This window comes from Falco peregrinus, chromosome 21, assembly GCF_023634155.1.
Source record: "Falco peregrinus isolate bFalPer1 chromosome 21, bFalPer1.pri, whole genome shotgun sequence".
In the NCBI taxonomy this organism is placed as follows: domain Eukaryota; kingdom Metazoa; phylum Chordata; class Aves; order Falconiformes; family Falconidae; genus Falco; species Falco peregrinus.
In genome coordinates, this window is record NC_073742.1 from 2376244 (window position 1) to 2402550 (window position 26307).

General features: G+C 49.2%; 1 protein-coding gene, 1 long non-coding RNA gene and 5 other non-coding genes across 9 annotated transcripts; 6 read left to right on the forward strand and 1 right to left on the reverse strand.

The window, feature by feature from the left end:
* Positions 1-1667: 1667 nt before the first annotated feature.
* Positions 1668-1739, forward strand: TRNAE-CUC (transfer RNA glutamic acid (anticodon CUC)). The gene has a single exon. It is a non-coding gene; the product is annotated as a tRNA-Glu (tRNA).
* Positions 1740-2050: 311 nt separating this feature from the next.
* TRNAK-CUU (transfer RNA lysine (anticodon CUU)) lies at positions 2051-2123 on the forward strand. The gene has a single exon. It is a non-coding gene; the product is annotated as a tRNA-Lys (tRNA).
* A 6438-nt stretch (positions 2124-8561) lies between these two features.
* Positions 8562-10022, reverse strand: LOC129782933 (uncharacterized). 2 transcript variants are annotated; one of them, XR_008745036.1, is made up of 3 exons: positions 9931-10022; positions 9158-9814; positions 8562-8671 (listed from the first exon to the last, which is right to left on the reverse strand). It is a non-coding gene; the product is annotated as an uncharacterized LOC129782933 (long non-coding RNA). The 2 variants fall into 2 exon arrangements; XR_008745037.1 differs by having other exon boundaries at positions 9158-9246; positions 9668-10022.
* A 146-nt stretch (positions 10023-10168) lies between these two features.
* On the forward strand, positions 10169-23780 carry LOC101921500 (E3 ubiquitin-protein ligase TRIM7). 2 transcript variants are annotated; one of them, XM_027781916.2, is made up of 7 exons: positions 10169-10875; positions 11717-11812; positions 13204-13434; positions 15500-15522; positions 16102-16217; positions 17035-17070; positions 20304-23780. In XM_027781916.2, the coding sequence occupies exons 1-7, from the start codon at positions 10279-10281 to the stop codon at positions 20816-20818; spliced, it is 1614 nt and encodes a 537-aa protein (XP_027637717.1). In that variant the 5' UTR covers positions 10169-10278; the 3' UTR covers positions 20819-23780. The 2 variants fall into 2 exon arrangements, with proteins under 2 accessions (XP_027637717.1, XP_027637722.1); XM_027781921.2 differs by lacking the exon at positions 10169-10875 and adding an exon at positions 11179-11525.
* A 640-nt stretch (positions 23781-24420) lies between these two features.
* On the forward strand, positions 24421-24493 carry TRNAT-UGU (transfer RNA threonine (anticodon UGU)). The gene has a single exon. It is a non-coding gene; the product is annotated as a tRNA-Thr (tRNA).
* Positions 24494-24668: 175 nt separating this feature from the next.
* TRNAP-UGG (transfer RNA proline (anticodon UGG)) lies at positions 24669-24740 on the forward strand. Its single transcript has one exon. It is a non-coding gene; the product is annotated as a tRNA-Pro (tRNA).
* Positions 24741-26162: 1422 nt separating this feature from the next.
* TRNAV-AAC (transfer RNA valine (anticodon AAC)) lies at positions 26163-26235 on the forward strand. The gene has a single exon. It is a non-coding gene; the product is annotated as a tRNA-Val (tRNA).
* Positions 26236-26307: the final 72 nt, after the last annotated feature.

The window sequence follows — 26307 nt, forward strand, 5'->3', positions numbered from 1 at the left end:
TGAGGGCACTAATTAATGGCCCTGGACAGCCCCACCTGGGACACCCTGCCCATGCCTGGGAGCTCTATTTAAGCTCAGTCCTGGAGATTTCAGCCCTTTTTGCAAGCTGCTTTAGAGGAGCATCTGTGTGTGGCCATGGATACTGCTGATCCACCTCGTGGGCTGCATTCCCAGCTTGCCCTCAGCCCTGCCTCCTGCCCCACAGACTTCTCTGCTGCCCTCACTCAGATATTGTAGGGCAAACCCTGAATAGAGAGCCCAGGATGGGAATTATCCAACATGGGGGGTTTATATACCAAGGGGGTAGGGTTCTTCTGCTGCATGATGGTGAACAACTTTGGTGCTGTCCCTACGTGATGTTGGTTTTGTTCCTGGGTTGTTGCTATTTCTTTGACTTAAGTATTGCTTAAATATTTTGTGGCTCTTCCTCTTGCATCTTTACTCCTCCATCCAGCTTGTCTCTAGCCCAGGTTGAGCTCCTTCCCGTGCTTGTCTCATGGCTTAGCTTTATTTCTGGATGTTGTACCCACAGAGATAATTCCACTATCCTCAAAATCAAGAAACCAGTTTGTTCCTTTCCCCTCAAAAAACATTTTGCATTCGTTCATCCCATGAATGAGCTGGGGAAAAAAAAAAAAAAAAGACTGTGTAGAGGGGGAGACTTTGCAGTCATGCATTCCTGCTTCTGGATGGAATTATTTGTTCTTGGGACATGACCTAGAATAGCAGCCAGATCTCGGGCTCCTCATTCAATTAACTCTCTGGAGCACAACCCACTGTCGTTAAATCTGGTCTTTCCCCTCCTTGATGCATCTGTGCTGACCTACATCACCACATAGCTTTTGTTAAAGCTCTTTGCTGTTCACATTCCCACTCTTCCAGAAACTCCCATAAAGGACCTGGCAGGAGAAAGCTTTTTCTACTGAACTGTTCTCATCCTCCTCCCGTCTTATTTCTATTCTGTGTGTAGATATGTGCCAAAATAATGGGACTTGTAACGTGGCACATCAGGAGCTGAAGGGAGTCTCTTCTGAAAATGGAGAATTCCCTCAAAAATCAGGAGATCTGTGTGCAGTAGCTGGGGAAAGAGGCCTGTGTAACAACTGAACTGTGTTCAAACATGGGGAAAACGCCTAAAAATCAGTAAGTGGTCTGAAATTATCATGAATCTCAAGGATCAGACTGATCCCCTTGCAGCAACATCATCATCCGCAGCTCTGCATATTTTTATAGAGCTACTGAGATGCCAGTAACCTGCTCTTTTTCACCCATTGCGCCCAAGAAATGGAGGAACTTGGGGCTTCTGGGGCCTTTTCAACCCAGCTGAATGCATTGAGATTGAATCCAGCAGCTGGAAAGTTGGGAAGACCTTCCAGTTCTGATGGGAGCAGACAACCAACCATGTGTTTGGGGACCAGGTGTCCCCAGGAGGAGGGGGAAAAAGGCATTTGGTGGCTGGTGACTTTCAGACTCCCAGGTGCTGGAGAAACCACCGAGAAGGGCTTGCTGCTGGATGGCAGCAGAAAATAAACACAAGGGGGGGGTGGGGGGGGGTGGGGGTGTCCTTTTTAGCTGCTAAAGGAAGGAAGAGGAAAACACCCTCCTGTGCAACCGTTTGTGCCCCCGCGTATCTGGTCTCACATTGGGGGAAAACACGTTATCGCAGTTCCCTGGTGGTCTAGTGGTTAGGATTCGGCGCTCTCACCGCCGCGGCCCGGGTTCGATTCCCGGTCAGGGAAGAGAGTTTTAACTTTTTTTTTTTTTTTTACATTTCGCAGATTCAGCTGCGCGATGCAAAGCATCCCGCCCCCCCTCCCGCCCTCCTCCGCTGTCCGAGTGCTCCCGGACGTGGGTGCGGAGTCTGGTTGGGCACAGACCAAAGGGGACTTGGCGCTCCAGCAACCACGTCGGGAGAAAGAAAAGGGAGCTGCCGGCCTGGAGCTTTTCCTGCTGCGTTCTCTCTCCTGAGACGAACCCCCGCCCCCCCCCCCAGGTCACTGCCTGCGCCTGGGATAATACTAAGAAGCTGCCGCACAGAGCCGCAGGCAGAGCCCGGCTAGCTCAGTCGGTAGAGCATGAGACTCTTAATCTCAGGGTCGTGGGTTCGAGCCCCACGTTGGGCGTCTTTTTTTTTTTTCTTCTTTTCTCCCCCTCGTCAAAATTTCAGGGATGTTTGCCACAGGGTGGATCACTAACTCCGAGAGAGGAGCTGTCTCCCAACAAATCCAGTGCCATCTGGTAGTCAGGGTGGCTTTCCTTTTTTTCGGAAAGGAGAAAAGTTGGCTCCTTCAATCTCTAGCACTTCAGAGTGATTTCTACTTGCCCCTGTCTCAAGCCCTAACATTACGTTATTCCTTATTGCTTTGATGCAGTCTTTGAGCCATGTAAACCTCTCCAGACTGGAACTGGGTAATAAATTGGAGCAAATCCAACCCCGGGTACTCTCAGAGTGCCTGATAAGTCCCAGGAAATCCACGGTCTTCACTTTACAGCACATTTCTAAACACAAGGGAAAAAATATTTACTAACCTATTTTTTTGTGTTTAATGCCTTAGATTGAGAGTATCCCTTCTGGTTTAGACCAAAGCCTTTTGCTCCACAGCAGAGGATGCACCGTATGTGAGAGCAAGGTGAACGGTGCTGTGCAGCAGAGATGAAAACAAGCTGAGCTTTGGACTGGGAAAGTATTACACTGTGCTTCTTTCCAGAGTTCTCCGGAGCAGGATGTGTGTTGAATTCATACAAGGACCCAGCCCTCTGGGAACTTCTTCCACTTGCTCTTTGGTTCTGGCTGCCTGGAGGAGCTGAGCTTGGCTTCATGCTCCAGAAAATGCAGGTATCATCTGTACTTCTCCTGTCAGCACAAGAACAGCTGCATAAACATCGTGTTGGGTTGGTACAGGTGAAGCCAAAGGACTTGGAAATAACTCGAGGCAGGTAGGCAGGTTTCTGAGAATCATGTCCTAATTAAACATGTCATTACTTCAGGCCATAACCATGCAGCTTCAACCCTCCAGAAAAAAGGTCTGACTGTGGGCACCAGGCCCTCTTATGACCCATATTTCTCCAGCATGTGTAGTCCATGGGTTGTGTTAGTTCTTGGAGCACTTGTTGTGTTGAGCAAGCATCCACCCGTGGGGCTTGTCAACTGGATTGACCTGTGTCCCGTCAAGGCCATGACACAAGCTGGTTTGCTCCATGAGAAATAACATAAGAGTTCATGCAGCTCTGCCACCCATCTGTGTCTTAAAAGAAGCCAACCTCCTGGTCTGTAGGAGCCTTTGACTTGAAGGTGTGTGAAAAGATGCATTTTAGCTCTTCCAGGTCCCATGCCTGGAGTAGCTCAGCTGAGGGAAAGGCTGGATAAGAAAATCGAAACAAGAAAAATACAGCAATGAGGGGGGGACAATAGGAAGTACTGAAAGTCTTTTTCTCTTCTGCAAAGTCCTGCTTGCTTAGGAGAAATGGGCTCCAGGATAAGGCGAAAGTTTCCCATCCCTTGATGCTTTTTTTTTTTCCCTCTTCTCTGCTCCATGAAAAACCGCACCCAACGTGATGAATCAGTGTGATTAAACATGATGCTGAACAGGGAGGGGGATAGAGAAGGGAGATGGGAGGGTGTGCTTTTTGGCAGGACTCCTACGTGGGATAAGGCACATCCTTCTACCCTTGTTATTGGAGGAAAACCCAAATTAGCTGGTCTCAAAAGGGGACTGGTGAAGGTGCTGCCTTCACAAGCAGAGAAGGGCTATAGACTTACTCGTTTGTCTATAAAATCTGCCTCTTTGGGTCTTTCCTGCAGAGTTAACCCTGAGTTGACTTCAAAGTTGGGTGCTGGGATTGAAATGAGATTCAAGGGCCTGAGAGCCTGCAGACTCGCCCATGTAATGAATAACTCCATGCCATGGAAGGTCTGCCTGGGCTCGAGGAGGAGCCGTGTTTACCCAGGTGTGAGCAGAAGCATTGTTCCCACCAAACAATATCCCCCACCTGCTCCGAGGTCATTCAGGTCCTGGGTCAGCCCAAGAGCAGGAGAGAAATAAAAGCAGCAGGGACACGTGGCTCGTGGATGCCTGGAGCTCCGAGGGAAAAGCAGAGTCTGGTAAGGGACCTTCTCTTGGGGTTTTGCTTTGGGACTTTCCTGTGTCTTCGTTCTCTGCTTGCATCCACTGGCACCATCCCAACACACCCTCTTAAATCCCCCAGGAAAGGGCCTCCACTTACTTGAATACCCCTTGTTTTATGCTCATAAAATTGGGCATTTTGCTAAATCAGCATCCAATTTATGCTTTCTGTGAGAAAAATAATGGAACTAGATAATTTTGGTTTCCTGGCTAGTTCAGTTGGTAGAGTATAAGACTCCTAGTGCCAGGGTTGGGCGTTCAAATATTTTTCCCCTTTATTTGCCTAAACCTGCCTGTTTCTGCATACACGCAATTGCTGGTGCTATGTCTAAGCAAGAGGTGGAAGCATCTTAGGAAATAAACAGATGTGTTGTTTTCCCTCATAAGATCATTTTATTCACTTGGAGATTTCTGCCTTGAATGCATGGCTGTAAAAATTGATAGAAGAAAAAAGATGGAATTGTCTGTATTTCAGCTTTTTAAGGTGCTGGAGGATTATCTAATAATGTGCTTCAAGTTCCTCTACTGGTTTTGCCCTAAAACAGAGATCAGAAACATCTGTACTGTGAAGTTTTTGCCTGATTGGTTTCCTCCTGCTAGAAGGCTGATAACTGAGGAAACTCATTACAGGGATGAATAAACCGCATGAGCCGTTCTCGTTCACAGGTAACCCTGTGCTGGGCTGAAGTGCAGCTGGAAGGTCAGGATCTGTCCCATTTCCCAAGATGAAGGTGCTCTTCATGGGGCTGACTCTTGCCTTGTGCATCGGAGTCGGTAAGTGGAGGGTTACAGTTAAATAGGATTTAATAAAGGGAATATCTGATGGTAGTTGGATGAGTCTTTCCAAGCTCTTGATGTCTGCAGCGCTGTCTCTGCGTGAGCTGGGTATCATCTGCTCTGAGTCTACAGCCAGTGGCGAGAAATCTCTGCGACTGTTCTCATCATTGCTTGCATGAAAATTTTTCACTTCCCAGGAGAGCTATTGCACCCAAACAGACCTCCTCTGGGCCAGCACCTTCAGCGGCAGGTTGCTGGGTCCTGGGCTGGATGCGCACCTGTTCTGCCCCAGAGAGCTGTTGTGATGGTCTTGCTGTGGATGAACCCCATTTCATCTGGGTAAACCCCACCCTAAAGCCCACATCCACATTCATGTAGTTTGGTTTGCTCACCAGAGGCTGTGTCTGTCTGCAGAGCTCTGCCCAGAAGTGTTTACTGTCCATCATCTCCCTCTCCTGACAGACGAAGGCTCCCGTTACCACGTCTGTTAGTGATGGTGATACTTGGTCCCTTCCCTGGTGGGCTCTACATCTTCTCTGGGGTCACCCCCATCTTATTGTAGGGGTGTTTGAAGCAAAACCGCCCACAGCTCTGCAGAATGGAGCCTCATGTTCATTGCCTCTTCTGTCTGCTGCAGTCCAGGCTCTTCAATGCAAAGTCTGCAAGTACAAGATCCCCTTCATCGGGTGTTTCCGCGGAGCGAATGAAACTACTTGTGAGCGGAGAGAGAAATGTGCCATCATTAAAACCTCCCTGGGTATGCAGAGGCAGGGGGGTGTCAAAACCGTGTGTTGCCTTTGGCTCAGCAGGGGTTGTCCTGGCCTTTGGAAAACTAGTTTGATTTGCAGAATGAATGAGGATGGGACAATGAACCCGATCAGGGGAAAGGGCTAACGCAAGGGGCCAGATTCCTTCTCTCAGTGGAGGCTGCATGATGTATGGTTAAAAAAAAAAGGGTCCTTTTTAGGCAAAGGAGAGACTCTTACTTGAAGAACCCATGTGAGCTTTGTCTGTATGCACGTGCCCCAGCGAGCTCTTTGTCCTAATTAAAACAAGCAAGGTGTGACTTCATTTGGCTGTGCTATTTAAGGGGCTGGTTTCCCACCTTTCCAAAGCCCACCACTGATTTTTTTGTTTTGTTTTAGTTTGGTGCTGCTTTCTTCTAACCACGGTCCCCTCTCCCCACCACCTCTACAGGGAAGGTGACCCTTTATTACCAGCAAGGCTGCACCTCCGTGATGAACTGCGGCCGAGAACGGGCGTCTGACGCAGAGTCCCGCCTGACGTCCCGGTATTCCTGCTGTGAGACAGACCTCTGCAACGAGGAGTGGGATGAGGATCCCACGGACTAGCCTGCAGCAGGGGCAGGACCAGGGCCACTGATGTGGTCCAGCCATTTCAACACTCTGAGTCCTCAGTTTAATCCTGAACCGTTATCCCCCTAAATTCGGATGGTTGGACCCCTGCAGGGCTCCCCTATGTCTGGCCTGATTCTGTTTCAGCTCTAGCAATAAACCTGCAGGCTTATAACTGGCAGCCACATTTGGCTTGTGCGCGTGTTTTCCTTCTCCAGACAGACGCTCCTATTAACAGCTCTTCAGACTCAGCATTCCTGGTGGTCTGGAAGCAGCTTGTGGCCCTGAACATAATCCTGCTGCTAAAGCCCCAAGGGCAAGCCAAGGTGCTTTCCCCTGGTTGCATCCCATTTTACCCTACAGTGCAGTGCTGGGAAAGTCTTGGCTGGGAACTTGGCACCAAAGGTTGTAAAGGGAAGCATCAAGGAGCTGCTGGAAGGCAAGAGAAATAAAGAACATGTATATCTAATAGATATTAGGTATTTATATCACCTGTGCTAACCCAAAATTCCAGGCAACAGGAGCCAAGTCATCCGTCTAGGGTAGACAACAAATGGTCCTTCAGGAGGTATCTGACTCCTGCTGCTGACTTTGGATGAAACTCAAAGGAACAGCTTGATCTGTTCAGGACACCTGTAGCTGCTGCCTGCAGCTCAAAGGCCCTGAAGAGGAGAAAGCAATGCATTACAGGCAGTTTTCAAATAAATGGACTTTTTTTAGCATCACCCATATTTTTGAGGGCAAAACTTCTATGGCAGGAGAAGAAACCATGAGCGTAAAGTGTGGGAATCCTGTAGAGGTGCTGATTCTGTTGTTGTCACTGCCTGCTCTAAGAAAATGGATATTCTGGACTTTATTTCATCTTATTGCAGCAAAAGGGAGAGGAAAAAAGGCAAGAGGGGGGTTTATTTTGTCTGATGCATTTTCCGCTGGGAAGCTCAGTGCAGCAAGAAATTACTTAGCTAAATGACAGACGGTATTTTTTAATGAGGATAAAAAAAAATCCTGTTTACTCCACTGGGCAGCAGAGGGAAGGGATAGTCCTTTTCTTTATTACTTCCTGAAGAGTTTGTTTTGCTGAGGAACTGATAGCTGCAGCGATTGCTGTGTGGCTTGGGGCTGTAGGGACTGCTAATTTGTGTGGGTACAGGTATCTTCTGAAGCCAGGTTCGACTTCGAACCTGTTTCTGGAGTGAGGAGTTTGGAGGAGACCTATCCCAGCCCTGGGGCTGAGCCCAAATCTCTGTCCATGCAGCCTCGCAGCTGGCTCCAGTTTTTGGGTGAGCAGCGGGACCTGCAGTGCAGGATGGTGATTGCTCACCCATGTCCTACCTGGAGGCACAGGCATGAGGGCTTGAATGTTCTTGGACTTGCCTAACATAGGACAGAATCCAAAGGGTGATCAATGGTTTGGCACCAACAGTTAGTCCGGCAAGAAACCACATTATTAGAGTTGCATTTTTTATCTTCCCTCTCCTCCCTGCTGTTTTGGGTGCCCCAGCCTCTCTTTAGCTGAACAAGCTTCCCATGGTAGGTAGGAGACGTCCTGCAGGAGATGTTTCTGCCCTTCTCTACAGGTGCTGCCCCAAATATGAGCTGGGAGGTGAATCATTCATCGATGGCTTTGGAGGAGGGATGAAAAGCTTCACACTTTCCTGAGGCCCTACTCCTCTGGAAGCAGAAGTGAGGCATTAGAGAGGGTTAAAGGGCTGCAGAGAGGGTCTGGACTTGGAGACAGGTGGAGGGAGGTGCTGGAAATGTGATCCTGGCTCTGGGCAGGGAAAAGAGCTTTGGCACAGGGGGAGAGAGCAGAGCTGAAGAGGCTGGGGAGGAGGAGGAGGAGGGCAGGAGTTCGGTGGGTGCCCAGGATAGATGCAATGGGGGAGGGGAAGGAATGGTAAGTGAGATGCAGTGGGGGTGGACGGGTGACAGAGGGGACAAATGGGGCAACGGAGGCCTAGGAAGGAGCAGGAGCTTGAGCGGCACCAGAATGTCAGAGGTACCCAGGACTCAGGCTGGTTTCCTTCGTCAGAGCGTGGTGGAGCGACTGCCGCGGGCTACCTCCCGCTGGGACCCCTCGGCCACCAGGCTCGTCCCCCACCTGGCCCCCACTAGCACCCTCCCGACGCAAAAGGTTGGGCGATTTGGGAGGATGCCCCTTTCCTACACCTCTGCTCCGAGGTACGCGGGGTCACCTGGGCTCACAGGGAGGGCAGTGGGATGCGCTCGTCTGTCTGTCCAGGCATCGTCTGTCCTGGGTTTCCCCCTATACCCACCTTGTTCCCCTCCTGCTTCTCCCACTGGGCTGCCCATTGTTTCTGTTGAGGTGTCGCTCCCTTTCTTCGCTATTTATGCATCCCTGGATAGCTTATGGATTCCTCTCCAGCTCATACACCACCACCTCTTCCTTTCTCTCTGCAGATATGGGATGAAAAATGCATGCGTGACATAGGAAAAACGTACAGTTTGTGTTTATTTACAGATCAAGAGAAGTGGAAAGTGGAAGAGAAAGCTATTTTCCTTCCATAGGGACCGACGTGCATGTGTGTATATTTATCACTGTATATGAGAAAGGGTGGGTAGGTAAAACTACACAGAGGTGGAGATGGTGGTCTGCAGAAAAATTCCTTTCCCATAGGGAATTGTGTACATATAAATGGGTATAATTACATGTCTGGTGTATATATGTGTACATATATATGGACCTCCATATATATGAGTCTCTGTCTGAATATATACATATAAATACATATATATATATTCTGCTTCTTGCCTGAGTCTTTTGTCCTGTTAATTCTGATCATAAATGGTGGGCCATAGCAAACGCCAGTATTTAGACTTTATTTTCCTCTGAGAAAATGAGGGATTCCTCTCCAAGCCCAGGATTGTTTTTAAACTGACCTGAAAAAGCTCATTTCCAGTCCCAAATGAGCAAGTCTGGATTAGCAGTAACCGCATGCATGAAGTCTGATGCTGCCGTTTGGCAGATGCTAGAAAATGCAAATGCCAGAAAAGTTTTCAAGTAACAGAAGTTCAGGTAGAGGATGGATACCCCTCCTCCGTGTGACTTTTTTTCCCCAACTGCAAAGATATCGGGATGGATGCAACCTGTAATAGAAATCAGAAACCCTTTGCAAACCACTGGCATCAGCACGCCAAGGCTAGTTTTGCTAGTATAATTCCTGCAACGCAACCTCTGGGGTCGGGATTTGTCTCCCCTTAGCTCCCGATGTCTCCAAGGGAAAGATCTCGACTTGGATGTGTCAGATAACTGGGCTGACTCTGAAACCAGCATTTATGGTCTGTGTTCAAGTCCTCATTAGGAGAAGATGAATCAGTCTCCAGAAGTGCCTACATTTCTCTGTTGATGGTAATGTGACCTCCCCAAGTAACTAGATGACTGTCACTCACCTTTTATCTCCATAACCAGAGCTGTGATGAGCAGCTCAGGTGGAGACAACCTGACATGTTATAGACAAACTTCAGCCACGGAAGGTCCTCACATATTAATTATCACTCCCATTTAATGCAAGACCTCCAAAGCTGCACACAATCTTCCTGGAAGACAAAAAGTATTTTCTGAGATGCAGGACCCCCATCCAGAGCTTAATCTTTATGGATTTGGGAAACCCACCCCCAGATCTTGATATGGACTTTGTGTCCTTGCGTATTACCTTTCTCCTGTTGCTTTTTATGGCCCCTGTTGAGCTCTGGAGCTCAACCAAGTCATTTGAGTCCCCAGCTGAAGCATTGAGGGTGAAATGGGTCTCTAACGAGAGCTCAGATGGTTACTTGGATCAGAGCCTAGAGCAGCTGCCGAACACAAGCCTCAGGACTCAGATCTTGCATTTTGGCACATGATGAGCCAAAAGGCAATGACACCCAGATCTGGTGGCTGTATCCCAAATGATTTCCCTTTTCCCACCTCCCTCCTTGAAGAAAAAAAAAAAGAGCCATGAGCCCAGGATTTGTGGGGCAGCAGAGGGTAGGGATTATTCCTGCTTTCTTCCTCTTCCACCTACATGTTGTCCCCTAATGTCGAGGTCTTCGTTACTGGTTTAAAGAAACCAGACACTGCAGAAGTGACCTTGGGCAGCAGGCTTGTTCCTGGAAGAGGAACGCCCACTCAGGGCTGGATGCCAAGCATTCATGTTCCACGTCCAGCCCTGGTGAAATCAGTCCTTGCCCGTAGGAGAGAGGCCATGGCGGCGGTGTTTCTGCCTGGCAATCTCCAGGATGAAGCCACTTGCTCTGTCTGCCTGGAGTTCTTCAAAGACCCCGTGTCCATCGAGTGCGGGCACAACTTCTGCCGGGCGTGCATCATCAAGAGTTGGAAGGACCTAGAGATGGATTTTCCCTGCCCACAGTGCCGGGAGGTCTTCCAACAGAAGAGCTTCAGACCCAACCGGCAGCTGGCAAACATGTCCGAGATCATCAGCCAGTTCACCCTCCGTGGGGCCAAGGGTGCCGAGGAGGAAGGGCTCTGCACAAAGCACAGGGAAGCCCTCAAGCTCTACTGCAAGGACGACCGGAGAACCATCTGCGTGGTGTGCGACCGGTCTCGGGAGCACCGGCCGCATGCTGTTGTACCTGTGGACGAGGCATCTGAGGAGTACAAGGTACCTGTCTGTCTGTCTGTCTGTCTGTCTGTCTGTCCGCCCCGAGGAAGACCCCCCAGGTCTTTCTGCCCCCTGGCCGTACGCGTTGTGCCGTGTATTTGTGCACGCTTGGTCACCGGCGTTTCCCATGCCCAGCTTCATGCTCAACCACCCTGCAGAGAACCAGCTGCTGCTTTCTAGCTTTTCAAAGACCTGGAAAACCTGTCCGCTTTCCAGATATGCAAAACCCCCTCACGTGTTCACATCATCTCTGCAGCTGAGGAGAGCGTGGGATTAAACGGAGGGCAGCCGGGAGGCTGCGAGACAGAGTTGCTTCTGTGCAAGCTCCTGCAAACCCCCTGGGCTTGAGCCACGTGAGTGTCACGCTGCAAAGACTACCCGAGGGCACCCACCTTACTGGCAGGGTAACAGCTGACAGAGCAAACACCCACATCTCTTCTAGGTCCGAGCGAGCATCCAAAGATGAAGCTACGCTGATTAAAGCCAGGCTGAGTTTTGCTTTGCCGAGAGCAAAGGCTGGGGAGGTAGCAGCAGAGCCGACGAAAGGCGTGCATGTACCCTCCCCTGCCGTCCTCGTCTCCTTTCTTTGTGTTTGCTGCATGCCTGTGAGCTTGTGGCAGTCCTTGGGGCTTGCAGATGGGGGTGACTGGGTGAGTGTGGGCAGTGCTGAGCCAGCGTGCTCTCCCAGTGAGAGTGCTCAGCTGGTTCCCTCGCAATCCTGCTTGTCTTTGCACGGCTGAAAAGAGCAAACCGTGTGCAGGCAGAGTGATACAGCAAAAGAAATTGATTGCAGCAAAAGAAAGAAAGGAAACCCAGTAATACCTTCTTTCTTTGTTCCTAGGAGAAAATCCAGGGACGCTTGGATTTCTTGAAAAAGGAGAGGCAAGAGCTGCTGGAGTTTAAAGTGAATGATGATAAGAAAACCCAGGAGCTCTTGGTGCGTTCCTGCAATGCAGCAGTCTGGGGGGGGGGGAGTCCCGGTTGGGATGCATGGAGGGGGTTAGGACCCACCAAGCTGCTCCATCTCCTCCTCGCCACCGCTCTGCCAGTGCCTGAAAAGGGGAAACGGATGTTTTTCTCCTTCTGTCACCATCGGGACTGGCAATACATCAGCCGCTGTCTTAGCAGCCCCCAGTGATACGTGCTGCAGCATCCCTGAGACCTAGGCTGGCTATAAAGCTCTCCTTCAGCCGGTTGTCCCAGGGTCAGCAAAAGGCAGCACAGCATTTGCCGCAGGGAAGCCCCCGTCCGCCCTGCTAAGAACACCTCTCCCAGACCATCACCCCCAAGACAAGACGCTTTGAGTGGCTCGTGTCCCCCCTACTTCAGACAAGCACCACCAGGCCGCCCTCAACCCATGTTTCTGCTCTATCATCCCTGTGCAACAGGGTTCTTACCACAATTTGCTGGTTTGTTGGTTTTTTTTTTCCCACCGGCAGGGCTTGAAATAGCACCAGCCTGCCAAGAGCCATGGTTTCAAACATGACAAAAAAGGCAAAGCCTGAAAGCCCATGTTTTGAGGGCCAGGTGGGCCTGTTGGACCTGTGCTGAAGGGCAGTGTGGAGTGAAGCAACCAAAACGCATTCAGCCTCACCCATGCTGCCAAAGGGTGCGTGTCCTGGGGCAAAATGTTCCGATTTGCCCCTGGGCTTTGTCTCAGAGGCGACTTGTTGGTCTGCTTGTGAATACAACCCAAGCAGAACCTGGGATATTGGCAGGGGTGATAAACAGGGCATCACAGCAAGGCAGGGACTGGGGTTTGTCTGAGGATATAGATGCCTCCCAGGGAGGGAGAAATGCTGCTCCAAGCGGGTTCTCCTACACAACCCCTTCTCCCAGTTTGTGTGGTGGGACCAGCAGATGATGACAGGGACTAGGACAACCTCTTGACCACCAGTCCCCACCTCTGCTTTGCTGAGTGCTGATTAACTGCCCAGCACCCCAGGGGAGAAAAAGGAAGCCTGTGTGTCCAGTGTAGAAGAGCGAAACCACTGGAGATCTGCTGTGGAGGTGAGGTACCTGCCTCAGGCATGGTTTGGTACCTCTTACCTCCAGAAAAGGGCCACAGGGACACAGCTGCAATGAAGGTAACAGCTGTTTGTGCAGCAATTGCCTCCCATCCCCACCCCTCCTCAAGGCCTTTGCCCAGGCATGCCACACACAACATCTCCTCGCCCCTCCCCAAGTGAAGGCACCCAGTCTCACAAGCAAGCCAGCAAGCAGCAGTGACGACACTGGCAGGTGCTCCAAATTCACCGGGTGGCCCCTCTCTGCCCCAAAATCATTGCACCAGCTTAAGACCCTTTTTTTGCTGCATTTCATTCCCAGAAAACCATCGAGAACGAGCGGCAGAAGCTGCTCTTGGAGTTTGAGAGGCTGCGGCAGTTCCTGCACGACCAGGAGCACATCCTCTTGGGGCAGCTGGAGAAGATGGAGAAGAACATTGCCAAGAGGCAGAATGAGAACATCACCGACCTCTCCAAGGAGATCACACTCCTCAACAAGCTCATCACAGAGCTGGAGGAGAAAATCCAGCAGCCCATGCTTGAATTCCTCAAGGTGAGAGGTTTTAATATGTTTCTGGATAGTGTAGAGGCATTTTGAGGGTAAATGTCCGTATTTTTTTTCCTACCTTTAATGAGTAGATGGTGCATAGCAGTATCTGAGCACCCTGAGCTCTGCTACACCAGCATGCAGCAACTCCCTCTGGCTCAGGGACATCCTGAAACAGAAATGTACTCTTCACATTTAATAGCCTCTAATAAATTTTTCTCCCATTAATTTGTCCGGACCCTTCTAGCACCCATAAATTTCTGTTTCAAGGTGTTCAAAGCTGAATTAGACCTTGCATGAAGAGCCACCACAGCGGTACTGGCTCAGTCCTTAAACCAAGCAACTCCTTTTGCAAATAAAGGTCTTGATGGGTTTGCAACACAGAAGGCTTGTGGCGTGCCAGGTCACAGGTGTCCACTCCTCCAGCTTAAAGGCGTTGGCGAGGGCTTGGAATGCAGTTGAGTTTGGAGGCACGTGGAACTGGACTCAGCAGGACAAGGCTCTGCCAATTTTTGCAGCAGAGCACTGGCTGTGGAAGGTTGGCCTGAAAGCAGAGCTGGGTTTTCAAGTCAAAACGAGCTATTAACCAAGCTGGAAAGTATGAGGGAGAGAGCAGATGGAGTGCAGGTATTGATTGCGTTGCAAAGAAAGAAGCTGGAGCCCATCCAGCCCTCCCTGTTTCCCAAACTCTCCTTCGCAGAGGAAGCGGGGTTGGAAAAACAGATCCGAGCTGCCCACCCCAAAATTGAACAGCCCTGTCCTTCACCGAATGGCAAAAGGCAAACGAGTGACCTTCTTTTAATTGACAGGGCTTTGATTAAACTAAGTAGATTGTGCTTCTGGTGCATGCGGATCTGCACGGAGTTAAATGCCCTCCAAAGCAGGGCTGAAAGCACGGTAAATATTTGCAGGTGGTTTCTGTACTTGGCTATGGGTGAAAGTTTATTTCATGCGGTCTTTGCTCACCCATCACCACTGCATGCAAAACCCATCCTGCAACAATAGGCAATTTGCTTTTAAAAGGCCAAGTTGGAAATTCGAAGCCAGCTCCTTTTCCATTCCCTGGGAGATGGGTATGGCTTTGTGTTGCCTTTGAACCACGTCCAATGTGCTCGCCATGGGTTTATGCCCTTCTTTGTATTATTTTAAAGGCATCAGAAAGAGCAAATAGTGGCATGGACTGGACTTAGCATGGGTTTCATCTCAGTGATTTTTTTTGTCATGTCACAACTAGTTATTGAGGGTACTTTAACCTATAGTTACCTCCATAACCCACCCTTCCTGAAGGCGAATAATTTTCACTGTTGGGACATCCATCCCAGGGTGGGATGAATCACCCCTTGGAGGCACCTTAAACTCTTCTTGGGGGTGATGAAACCATGGGAGCCCAGATATTACAGAGACTTAGATGTGCGAGTTTTAATGCCAGCTTTCTAGCTGGCCACATTATGGTAGATGATGTCCCTTTGGCTCTTAGGCAGGTGGATACTTGCAGGTGTCCTTCTGTATCTCGAGACTTTGCATGGGAGAGGTTGACAGGACCTTCTCAGAAGTGGGAGACCAGCAGAGAGACCCTCAGACATCTCAAAGGGTACCAGATGCCTACACCTGGGTTCACAACAACAATGGTCAAACACTGGAGTAGGGATCAGAGAACATTTTGCAGTCACCACCCCTGAGGATACTCCCAACTCACGGGGGCAAGGCGCTGGATAACCTGACATGCTTTGAGCAGCAGGATGGATGAGAGACCTCCAAAGGCATCTTCCAGACTAAACCGCATCATTATTTTACGGGCATAAAGCTGGAGGACCATCTGGAAAGCTTGCCCCCACCCCAGAGAAGTGTCTGGGTCTTTAGCTGCAGCAGTTGGGTGGGATTTGGTGGGACTGTGGCCTTCCAAAGCTGAAATCAAACATCTGAGGCATGGATCCATGCCTATTTTTTCCAGCCATAAGGCATGGATGTGCTGACTGGGTTTAACCAAAGGGAATTTCTCTCACGCTGCGTCAGGGGAGACATAGCACATGTTGCACAGGGATTTCACTCAGTCTCTCTTTTTCCTTTCTAGGATGTCATGAACATCATCAGCAGGTATGGAGCACTGCTTCTCCCCTTCTTTCATGCTTTTTCCCTCCGCTAGCACTGTTTAAAGGTCAGTGTTGTCAGTCCAGATGCCAGAGGGAGGCATCGGGGCAGATGGAGCTTGCCTCCTACTTGGCACAAGCTTTGGGGTCTCTTCCAGCTTCTTGGAAAACTTAGCATTCTCACCAAGTCTTTTCCTACCAGGCAGTTTCTTCAAAGGTCAAGTGAGACCAGAAACTCCAAGTCATCTTATTTGCCTGATGTGCAGTTCAGCCAGGGCAATGGTTTAGGCACCACGTAACCCCCCAAAATTACATGTAAGCTGCAGCAGGAAGAGCCAAGTGGGGGTAACCCAGCAGAGATACCCTTTCCAACAACCAGCCAAGGTTTTCAAAGCTGATGTGCAAATCCTGGTATCCTCAGCCCAGGGTGAGGGAAATCCCAGTATGATCCTTGCCGTGATGCCGAGCACTTGGACAGAGTGCCGGTGGGATGGGGAGGGAGCATTGTGTACTGTCAACAGCAAATGAAAAAGAAAGGGCGGGAATAACAACAATATTCTTATTGTTTTTACTTTTTTCTTTGCAGAAGTGATGATGTGAAGTGCCAGAAGCCTGTACCAGTATGCACAGATATGAAAATGCACATCTGCAATTTTTCCCTCAAGACTGTCGTCCTTGAGAAAGTCTTAAAGAAATTCAGAGGTATGTGGAAATGAAGCTGGGTCATTTAAAATAGGCCTGGCCTTTAGCAGGTGGTGGGGAAAAGGGATGAGGCGTGCTGGGGATGCTGCACATGTCTTGAGGTCCCTCAGCATGTGCCTGGCCAGCAGTACTGAAATAGAATAAACTGTGTTGGAAAGAGCTTCTGGAGATGGGCATGAACAAGAGATTTGCCCTTCCAGGCAGAGAATCAGATGCAGGATTTTTTAAAGAGGGAAAAACCTGAACACCTGCTTTAGTGCAACAAAACCTGGAAGTTTTGGCATCTGGGATAGTTTGAGGCCAGTATAACAAAACTCCGCAGGTAAAAGCCAACCGCGTGCAGTAACGCGGCTCAGCCACATGGTGGCGCTGCGGGATCAGGAAAGGCCCCCGGCGCCCGGCGGCAGAGATGGCGCCAAAAATCCCGGAGGCAAAACTGCGCGCTGGAGCGACAATAGCCTTAAAGCGTTGTGCTAAAAGTTGGAAACTCATAATACGAGGAGAACAAAATAGGGCAGGGCATGGTAAGTAAGGCTTAAACAGATCCTGCATTCTCTTGATGTCCAGCAGCTTTTTTTTTTTTTTTTAATATTAAAATGTATTTCGGATTAATTTCCCTTGTCACTTGTCCCCATTGCACACGCTGGTGGGAGCTGGCATTGCCCCATCCTCAGCTCTTGCTGCCTGTTGAGGCCCGTTGGCAAAGATGGCACTTTGGCGATGTGGTGTGGGTGTAAAAGTCGCCATAAAGGGGATTTTTGTGGCTCCCTCTGGCTCTCTCGGTGCTGCTATTTATTCGCTTGTCTCTTCTTTTCAGAAAACCTGCAAGATGAACTGGGAAGAGGTGAAAAAGGTAAAAGGAAAATAATTAAGACATAGTGCCCTGGAGCAAAGACTTTAAATTGTGGTTGTATTTTGCAAAGCTGGTTTTGCGAAGCCAAAGAAAGGGGGAAAAAAAGAAAAAAGCCACTCTAGATTTTTTTTTTTTTAATTTCTTCTCTCTCGATGATTTCCAGATCCAGCCTGCTCAGTTCAAGAATCAAAAGACGATTTTTCTAGCTGACGCCGGGGATCTGACAGCTAAGCTAGGTCCTTTCTGCCTGTTTGCACTTAACAAAACTACAGTGCGGAACAGAAAGAACAGATATTTGAACCCCCTAATGGATTTGTACCCTTTCAAGCCACAACTTGCTTTAAGTCTGCTGGATTTGCTCTGTGGCCTGTGGTCAGCCTCCTATTTCCACCAGGGTTTGGGATGGAGGGGTGCGAGCACTCCGTAATCTGCTCCAGTGCAAACTCAGATGACCTAAATTCTGTGGAAGGTTGTTGGGAACTGTGGCTGGGGGCAGACGGTTGCTTTCAGATCATGCCCTGCTGGAGATGGCTTGCTCGCAGCTCTCTGGGGTTGGCAAAGGAGTCATGAATTTGCAACTGCCCAAACCCAGATTTGACTCTTTCAGTGCCGGACAAGCTTCTGCTTTGCTTCGCCGATGGTGGTGGGGACGGGAATGCCAGTGAGCCAGGAAACCACGGCGATGGGCTCTGCCGTGTCTGCTGCCAGCCTGATCCCTCTGACCTTGCGCTGTGATGGTGCAAGGCATGGGCAGATGCTGTTAAAATCTTCCCCCATCGTCCAGCTCCCTTGATGTGAAGGTTGCACAGCCATGCCCAGAGCAGCCAGAGTTATCCCGGCAAAGCCAAGCCCTCTTCTAGAAGAGAAGGCTTATTCTTGCTTTTAGGGTGGTGGTCTTCAGCACGGGGTTTGCAAAGCCCTTGGTGGAGGCAGAGGAGGACAAGCCATGGGCTGGATCCTTTCCAAGGACCATCCAGCTTAGGAGGAGCCAGGCTCTGCTCACAAACATCCCCAGACCCTTCTGGAAAAGGGGTTGGCAAAGCAATCTGGAAAATGCCAAGGGGTTGGCAAAGCAAAAGAAGAAAGGCTGATGACCGCCGTTTAAAAGCAAATTGGCAAAACGACCCTCACTGCATGTCCGTGGTGGTGTGTGTGCATGTGTAGAGGTAAAATTCGGCTGGTGCGTTATACCAGCACTCCCTCAGAAAGCAGGTTGGGCCACAGCTTCTGCTGCTGGGGGGTCAATGTGTGAAGATGGGACCCCTGAAACCTCATAGCAGTTGTTGAATCCCACTGCTCTGACTGCCTTAGTTCATCTTTTCCAAGAGCTTGGAATGCTTTTTTTTTTTTTTTTAATATGATGTCTGAGCTCCTGGAGTCGTATTTATATATTTTTTAAACCGAGCCAAATCATCAGTCACAACCTCTGCAGCTGAGTTGAAGTTCAAACCCAAATCCTAATGACTCCAGCAGCTGGAGATGCAAGAGGAAGGAAGGAAAATGACTTTTAAAGATTAGCATCAAGAAGATTTGCTCACCCAATCTGTTTTCCTTAGCTTTTGCTAATGGACACTTTGAAAGCACCCATCTCTTGGCCTGGTGCAATAGTGCAACATGCAGGAGATGTTTTTTTAAAACCAATCTCCCAGTTTTGGGGAGGAACACGGTGCGTAGTTTTGAAGGAAAAAAGGGCCTCCTCTTTCCTGTGGTTCCTATCGCTTTTCCGACCCCTCTGAAACACCATGAAGCTTTCAGCCCCATCATGGCCCTTTTGGACTTCATAGGCAATTTTCAGGCCTGAATCTATGGATTTTGAAAGAGCATAAAGAACTTTAGCTAAATTAACTCTGGTGTGGCATCCAAGACTTTTCAGCTCTGAAGTTCCCATCTTAGATCCCCCCCAAGGGTCTCGTTCATTCATGGCAACTTTGCTGACTACAACCACAATTTGAGGTCACCAACGTGCTCGCTGCTTCTTTTGAGCCTGGTTTTGGAAGGGGACAATGTAGAGAGCTTTATGGCAGGTGCTGGAGGCCACGATGCCTGTGAAGCTCTCTACAGGACAAGATGTTAGTATCAAACTCCATCTGCATGCAGGTTTCTTTTGAGCTGTCCAGTGTGACCTGGTGTGTAAAGATGCCCTTAGGTCATGGCTTTCCATGAAACCTTGTCATCATGGGGTAGTTTGGGGACAGGTACTCAGCAGTTTACAATCTGAGGGGCGTGCATATCACATCTTGTGTGTTGTGCATCAGATGAGCCAGAAACAAAAAGAAAAAATGGATTTATTTGGGAAAAGTCTCGATCTAAGGTCCATTTTTACTGTATGTAATTGCTAATTGCATGTGGGTTTATTGTGTTCTTTGCTCCTAATGCCCTTACGTTTCTTAGCAGCAGCAGCATGAGTTTTGTCCTCCCGTGAAGGGAATTGGGGTGTCCATGTGGGAGGACAGATGAGTCCCCCTTGGTCAGTGTTTGAGGGATGCTGGCTGGTGGCGTTGCTGAAGGATCACGAGCTCATCAAAGAGCCAAAGACTACAAAACAGTTGTAGGTCTCCCTCTAGGACATCCTGAGCCAGATCTTGGTCCTCACTGGCCATGATTTGCTTTGCCGTATTCTTCTTCACCTTTACCTGGTGGGACTTAACCCCTTAGTAAGGATGTGAAAAAGTGAGGTAGGTGTTTGTCCTGTATCTTTAACTGGGACCTTCCTCACCCACCTCCAATTTTCTTGCACACGTAGCTTGTCCCTGTGTGCTGGTAGAGAGAAGCAGCACATTTGTTAACACCTAAAATTACTCCTCTTAAAATTAGCCCTGAGCCTTCAGGTTTCCTGCAGAGTCAATGGTGAGAGGAGACGTCTCAAGGACCTCCAGGCTGAGCCGATATCTGAACTTGGCTTTCCTCCACCACAGGCTGTCCAGGGAGCTGAAAAGGAGCAGTTATGGAGATAGGGATGTGATGATTGTGGTTGGGATGTGATGATCGTGGTTGGGATGTGATGATCGAGGTTGGGATGTGATGATCGAGGTTGGGATGCAGTGATCAAGGTTGGGATGCGGTGATCGAGGTTGGGATGTGGTGATCGAGGTTGGGATGCGGTGATCGAGGTTGGGAAATGATGATCGAGGTTGGGATGTGATTCAGCAACTGATAAAAGCATCTCCAGCTTGAGCTTTAAGTTGTTAACATTCTTACTGAGTTATTATCGCTGTCACTGCTGTCATCAACAGAGGACCTGACCCTGGACCCCGACTCGGCAAACCACCTCCTCATCCTGTCTGCAGACCTCAAGAGCGTGAGGATGGGTTGTAGGAAACAGGAGCTGCCTGACAACCCCAAGAGATTCGACACGAACTCGCGGGTGCTGGCTTCCACGGGCTTCAAGTCGGGAAGACACTACTGGGAAGTGGAGGTGGGGGCCTCGGACGGCTGGGCCTTTGGGGTGGCCAAGGAGTCCGTCAGGAGGAAAGGTCTGACGCAGTTTTCCCCCGAAGAAGGCATCTGGGCGGTACAGCAAAATGGAGGTCGCTACTGGGCGGTCACTTCGCCCCAGCGCACTCCGCTGTGCCTCAGCCAGAAACTCAGCAAGGTCAGGGTGTACCTGGATTATGAAGGGGAAGAAGTCTCCTTCTACAACGCCGACAACATGCAGCACATCTTCACCTTCAACGTCGCCTTCCAGGAGAAGGTGTTCCCTCTCTTTTCCGTCTGCTCCACCGTCACCTACATTAAACTGTGCCCCTGATTTCTTGTGAGCTTTGCTGAGGACCTGTCTCCGTGGTCTTCACTGGATGGTGCCTGGGCAGCAGCGAGGAGCACGAGGGATGCTGCAATCAACCATGCAGCCTGGTTCATAGGCAAGCTGATAGATGGGTAACCAGGTAGTCAGGGCAAAATATCACAAGGAAGGTGTTCCAATCAGCTTAAAACAGCTATTGAAGTCATCAGCAGTCCCCAGAAGGTCGTGGTCACCATCTTAAACGCATCTCTGAACCAACTCACCTCTTAAGCAAGAAGGAAACCACTGGTAGTTGGTTTGTGGCTCCAAGTCTGGTAATGGACAAGCGTTTTTCTTTTCTCATGTGGGTCTAAGGATCAATATTAGAGCTGGTGGAAGTTTTGGAGTGGAACCTCCACCTCTTTAGAAGTGCCAATGACTTAAAACCAAAATGTTTAGTGGGTAAATGCCCCGTGGGAAAGGTGGAGAGAGTAACACCGAGTAGGACACTTTGGACATCCATCCAAAGCCAGAATAGGCAAAGCTCATTTGTATTTGATCAAGTAAAATCAAATTACAAAGTTTTGTTCCTCCTGAAGTGAATGTAATGGGGATTTTCCCATTGTTGTATTATACTGTTGCTCCCAACAAACCATAGCCACCATCTCTGTGCCAAAAGTGGAAATCCTGCCCAGGTGCCTTCACTCCTAGAAGATTTAGGAGAAGATATTTAGGCTGATTAACTGCTCCTGGGGAGTAATTGGATTTCAGCACGTCAGGATGCTTGGTGAGGATGCTCACGGCCTCGTGCTGGGCTGTGTGGGTGGTTATAAAGGTCTCAGCTGGAGTTTCAGGCTTTTTCCTCTTGCTCCTGCTGGGAAGAAAGGTCCCCAGTGAAGGGTGGGTGCTTGGTTACTTATTCTAGCTGGTGCCCCTAAAAACTGGGGTAATAGCTGGACCTCAAAGGCTGTTTTTGCAATGTTGAGATGGTGGTCTGAGCTGTCCCAAGTGATCTAAACCATACGGCTACCAAGATCTGGCCTGCCTTGGAGTCCGGTTGGGGTTGAAGAGTTGCTGTGGACTTTTGGTTGCCCTCTCCATCAGCTTGTGTAAGTGCTCTGTACTTTGCTTTTCTGTCTACGGCTCCTCTGGGGAGGAGGGAGAGGTATTGCTGCTGCCCTGGAAAAGGCTGAAAGGTGCTTTTTTTTTTTTTTTTGCGGTTTTTTTTTTTTTAAGCAACAAATATTAATGTTGCTCAGGTGTGTTTGTCCTACTGGATGTGAGCAAGAACTATGTTTCTGAAATTTGGTGCTCCTATGTGACTCCTCCTGAGGTGCCCTCTCTGCAGAAGATGGTGTTTTCAAAACAATCCCTCATGGCTATTTGCTCTTCACCGTCAGGGTGGTGAGGTGCTGGAAGAGGCTGCCCAGGGAAGCTGTGGATGTCCCATCCCTGGAAGTGTTCAAGGCCAGGTTGGACGGAGTTGTGAGCAACCTGGTCTAGTGGAAGGTGTCCCCATGGTGGGGGCGTCGGAACTAGATGGTCCTTAAGGTCCCTTTGAACCCAAACTATTCTACAGTCCTTTACCTGTAGTAACCTAGACTTTAGGTGCTCAATCTTGTATTTCCTCAGACTCTCTTTACTGCTCAGCTCTCAGAAAAAACATGCATTTACCTTCATCTCCTGCTTTCTTTTTCTGGAATTCCTCACTACCAAGACAACAAAAGTGCAACATGCAGCTTGCTTTGTTCACTGTTGCTTTTGCCAAAACAAAGCAGCTGTTAAAAAAATAACGGGCATATTATCGTCTGAAGTGATAAAAAATACAGTTTCTGGTTCGGGGGTGTTGTTGGTTGGCTTCTTAACCTTTTCTAGAGAACATGCAAATACTTTTAAGGAAATACACAGTTGGGATGAGGCGGGGAGCTTTTTTTTTAATGAAGAACAACATTTCCTCATTGATTCTAAGATGAGAAAAAGGCATTTCTATGTGTAGCTAATCTTCATACGTGCCCAAACCTACTGGCAAACCCCTGATCAACTCCAGCAATCTGTGCGTTTCCTACACTTCGGGGGTTTAAACTCCTCTGCAGTAAATCCGTGTCACAGCAGCAGAATAAAATGAAAAGGCTGTGGTCCTCTCCCAGGGCCCACAGATGCTGTGTGTGCAGGTGGGTGGTTGCCCCCAACACCTTCGATTGCTTCCACCAGCTTGTGCCCTTGGTGGTGAAGACGTGCTGCCCATCGACCGCTGCCTTAGAAAGTGGCCTGACTGATGCAAAAGGTGACATCAAAACCCAAACCGACCAGAAGTGAGGTGAATCCATGCGAGAACGTCATGATGCTGCTGACTTGAAGAGGTGCTTTACTCCCAGTGTTACAGGTGTATCTTCCCATGCATGGCTGAAGGTTTTCTTTGTGCACGGCTGAGCCCTTAGCTCTATCCCAAATAATGGAAATCTGCCCAGGAACTACTGGAGATGAAGCACAATCCATCTTCTAGGAGATGAATTAATGCAGGATCAGGTGAATTTCAGATACCATTAGTCATAAAAAGAGCTGGGGGTGACTGGTTTAGGTGTGACAATCTCCATTTTGAGTGGGTGGGTTCTTTCCTACTTTGTCTGCTTTTTGTTTTTGTTTGTTTAATGAGTTTGGCTTTAAACCCACATTATTTAAAGCTGCAGCAACTCTTATAAAGGTCAGGCCATGAACAGGTGAGCAAAATGCCTGAATTTCCTGAGCTCCCTCCATTGTTGAAGCTATGCCACTGTAGAAATTACATCAATAAATAAAAATCCCTAGAACAAAAAAGGTATTAGCAGAAGCCACGGTATTTCTTATGTTGTGACTCAGTGGGGTTTTTTATCTGTACATGAGAAATGAGTCTTCTACAAACCACGGGGAGCAAAAATCATCACCTGAGTGGATTTGAAACCTCCCAGATTGTTCCTAGCCCATGTGCTAGAAATAAAATGTGAAGGTGCTACCTGTGCTCATCTCCTGTTTATTATTCCCAACTGCTAACAGGCTGGAGAACATCAGGATTGTGAGTTGGAGGACTGTCCTGCTTGGAATTTAAGTGTAAAGAAAGAATTTAAGGGAAAGCGCATGTGTATATATATAGGGGAGGGGTTTGGCGTTTTTTTCCCCCACGTCTGTTTGTTAAGCACAAACCCAGCCTTTGCATATTCCTGAAATTAGGGCTGCAATAGAAAGCCGAAGATAAAAACCGAGTTGACCTTTGCCTTGGTACAACCTTAAAGCAGAGAAATGGGCATCACCACCCAGGTTATTCTGGCAGCAGCGCAGAGCTTTCCTCGCTGCCCGTACTTTGGCCAAACCTCCTGCAAAACCAAAACAAAAAACCCCCCAAAACCGACACCAACAAAAAAAAAATAAATGCTGGAGGTGCCAAGGGCTGAACCCCAACTTTTGGTGTTCTAGGGATGCAGGATGGTTTCTGGCCGTGCCGCGCTCCTTGCTGCTGCTGGTTGTCCTCGTGTTTAGCGGAGCTGGCCCAGGCTGGTGCCTGGGCCGGGTTTTGGGGGGTGATGGCGATTTGGGGCGATGCAGCCGGTTTCGGGGTTCCGCCCGGTGACCACCGCGAGGCCGGTTTCTTTTGGGCTGGCTCCATAGCTCAGGGGTTAGAGCACTGGTCTTGTAAACCAGGGGTCGCGAGTTCAAATCTCGCTGGGGCCTCGCGGGTTTCTTTGCTTTTTTCATTAAATTTCATTTCCCCCTCTCCTAAAAAGTGCCGCCGTTTTCCTGCAGGCGGGGACCGGGCGGAACCAGGGACGGCGGCCGGGGGTGGCCGCGACCCGGGCGGACCCGCTCCGGGCAGGGAGAGCAACACCCAGCAAGTGTTCGCCACGGCGGCTCGTTGGTCTAGGGGTATGATTCTCGCTTTGGGTGCGAGAGGTCCCGGGTTCAAATCCCGGACGAGCCCTACTTTTACTTCCTGCCTTCCACCCCTGCGTCCTCTCTTTTCCCTTTTTTTCTTTGTTTTCCTTTTGTGTTTGTTTCAGGTTTTTTTTTTTTTTGTTGTTTTGGTTTTGTTTGGTTTGGTTTGGTTCCCCCCCGTGTCTTATCATACTTTCAAAATTAAATATTTTAAGTAATTATTTTTTTCCCCCATCCTTCCACAGCTTTTTGAAGTCCCATTCCACCTGCAGCGTTCTCAGCAGCTCCCTGGGAAAAACCTCCCAGCAAGGACCAAACCACCCAGGTTTCAGGACCTTTTTTGCAGTTACACAGCTCAGGCAGGCATCTGAGTTTCCCTGTCGCTTGTAAATCAGCTCTGCCCTGCTAAGATTTTTCATTACCCTCCCAAACCACATAAAGAAGAGGCACGCAGCCTCCCCAGGCCTCTGCTCTGGCATAAATATTCTCATAGTTTGTGCACAGCAGCGTAAGTTCAGCATTTTCTGTTGCACAACCACTGTGGATACACAGAAACTTTTCAGATCTTTCCCTCGTGGGCTGTTACCTCTCCTGTGCTGATCTTGGCTCAGTCCCTGTGCAAAAAAATAAAAATAAAAATTTATTAATAGCAGCCGTGAATAAGCAGCTCCTGCTGTGTGTAACTCAAGAAATAAAAATTGTTCAGGAGCTGGGGTGAATCAAGGTCAGGACACGAGGTATGTGAGAGAAACAAGAGTGTTTTTCCTTCCCCCCCCCCCCCCCCCCCCAAGAAACACACAAAAATCCAACTCGTTTTAACAGCTTTGCCAAAGAAGGATGAGCAGGAGCAAGTTGCGTTAGAACCCTCTCTTCTTCCCATACGGAATGTACTATTAATTATTTCCGAAGTAATCTACAGGGAATGATAAAGAATATTGTTTCTCAAGCAAAAGCCCAGGATCAAGGACAGCCCAGTGCCTGCGTATGGCTGTGCGCACACCCTCACTGCCACCAGCCTCACGGGAAGGTGGAAACTGCAGAGAAATAATAAAGTTACGGCCAGATATAACGCAAAAATCCTACCTTAACAAACTTTTTTCTGCCCCTTGAACCCACTGAATCTCCATTACACCCAGCAGCAAGGAGTTCCCCAGCTCAGCCAAACCCTGCAGCTCCTTTTGGCAATGCCAGCTGCTGATTTCTTATCCTGGACGCGAAAAATTAATTTTATTCCCATTTTTTCCCATGCTGAGCGTGATGTTATGAGCCTTGTTTTAGAGACCCAGGTGTCACTTGTCCACGCACAAGCCACGTGAGTGCACAGGCGCCTGCACATGTGTGTTTCCCCTCCCAAAACAGGCAGCTGGGGAGGAACACGTCGAAAAAAGGATGAAAAAAAGTCAAAATAAGGCTTAATCCCCTCTGCCGAGTGTTGGGGTGCAGGAGGCCGAAAAGCTCCCGCGTGGGGGTTTCTGTAGTGTAGTGGTTATCACGTTCGCCTAACACGCGAAAGGTCCCCGGTTCGAGACCGGGCAGAAACATCGCCCTGGTTTGTTTTTGTCTGTCTGTCTGTCTGTCTTTCTCTTTTCCCTGCTCTCCTGGTGGGTACAAAC

Excerpts from the sequence above, each read along its gene's own strand:
- LOC101921500 (XM_027781916.2), top strand. The coding sequence starts at position 10,279 with ATGTTGTCCCCTAATGTCGAGGTCTTCGTTACTGGTTTAAAGAAACCA. Across the intron at positions 13,435-15,499 it reads CCATGCTTGAATTCCTCAAG|GATGTCATGAACATCATCAG; the intron begins GTGAGAGGTTTT and ends TTTCCTTTCTAG. Across the intron at positions 17,071-20,303 it reads ACTGGGAAGAGGTGAAAAAG|AGGACCTGACCCTGGACCCC; the intron begins GTAAAAGGAAAA and ends TGTCATCAACAG.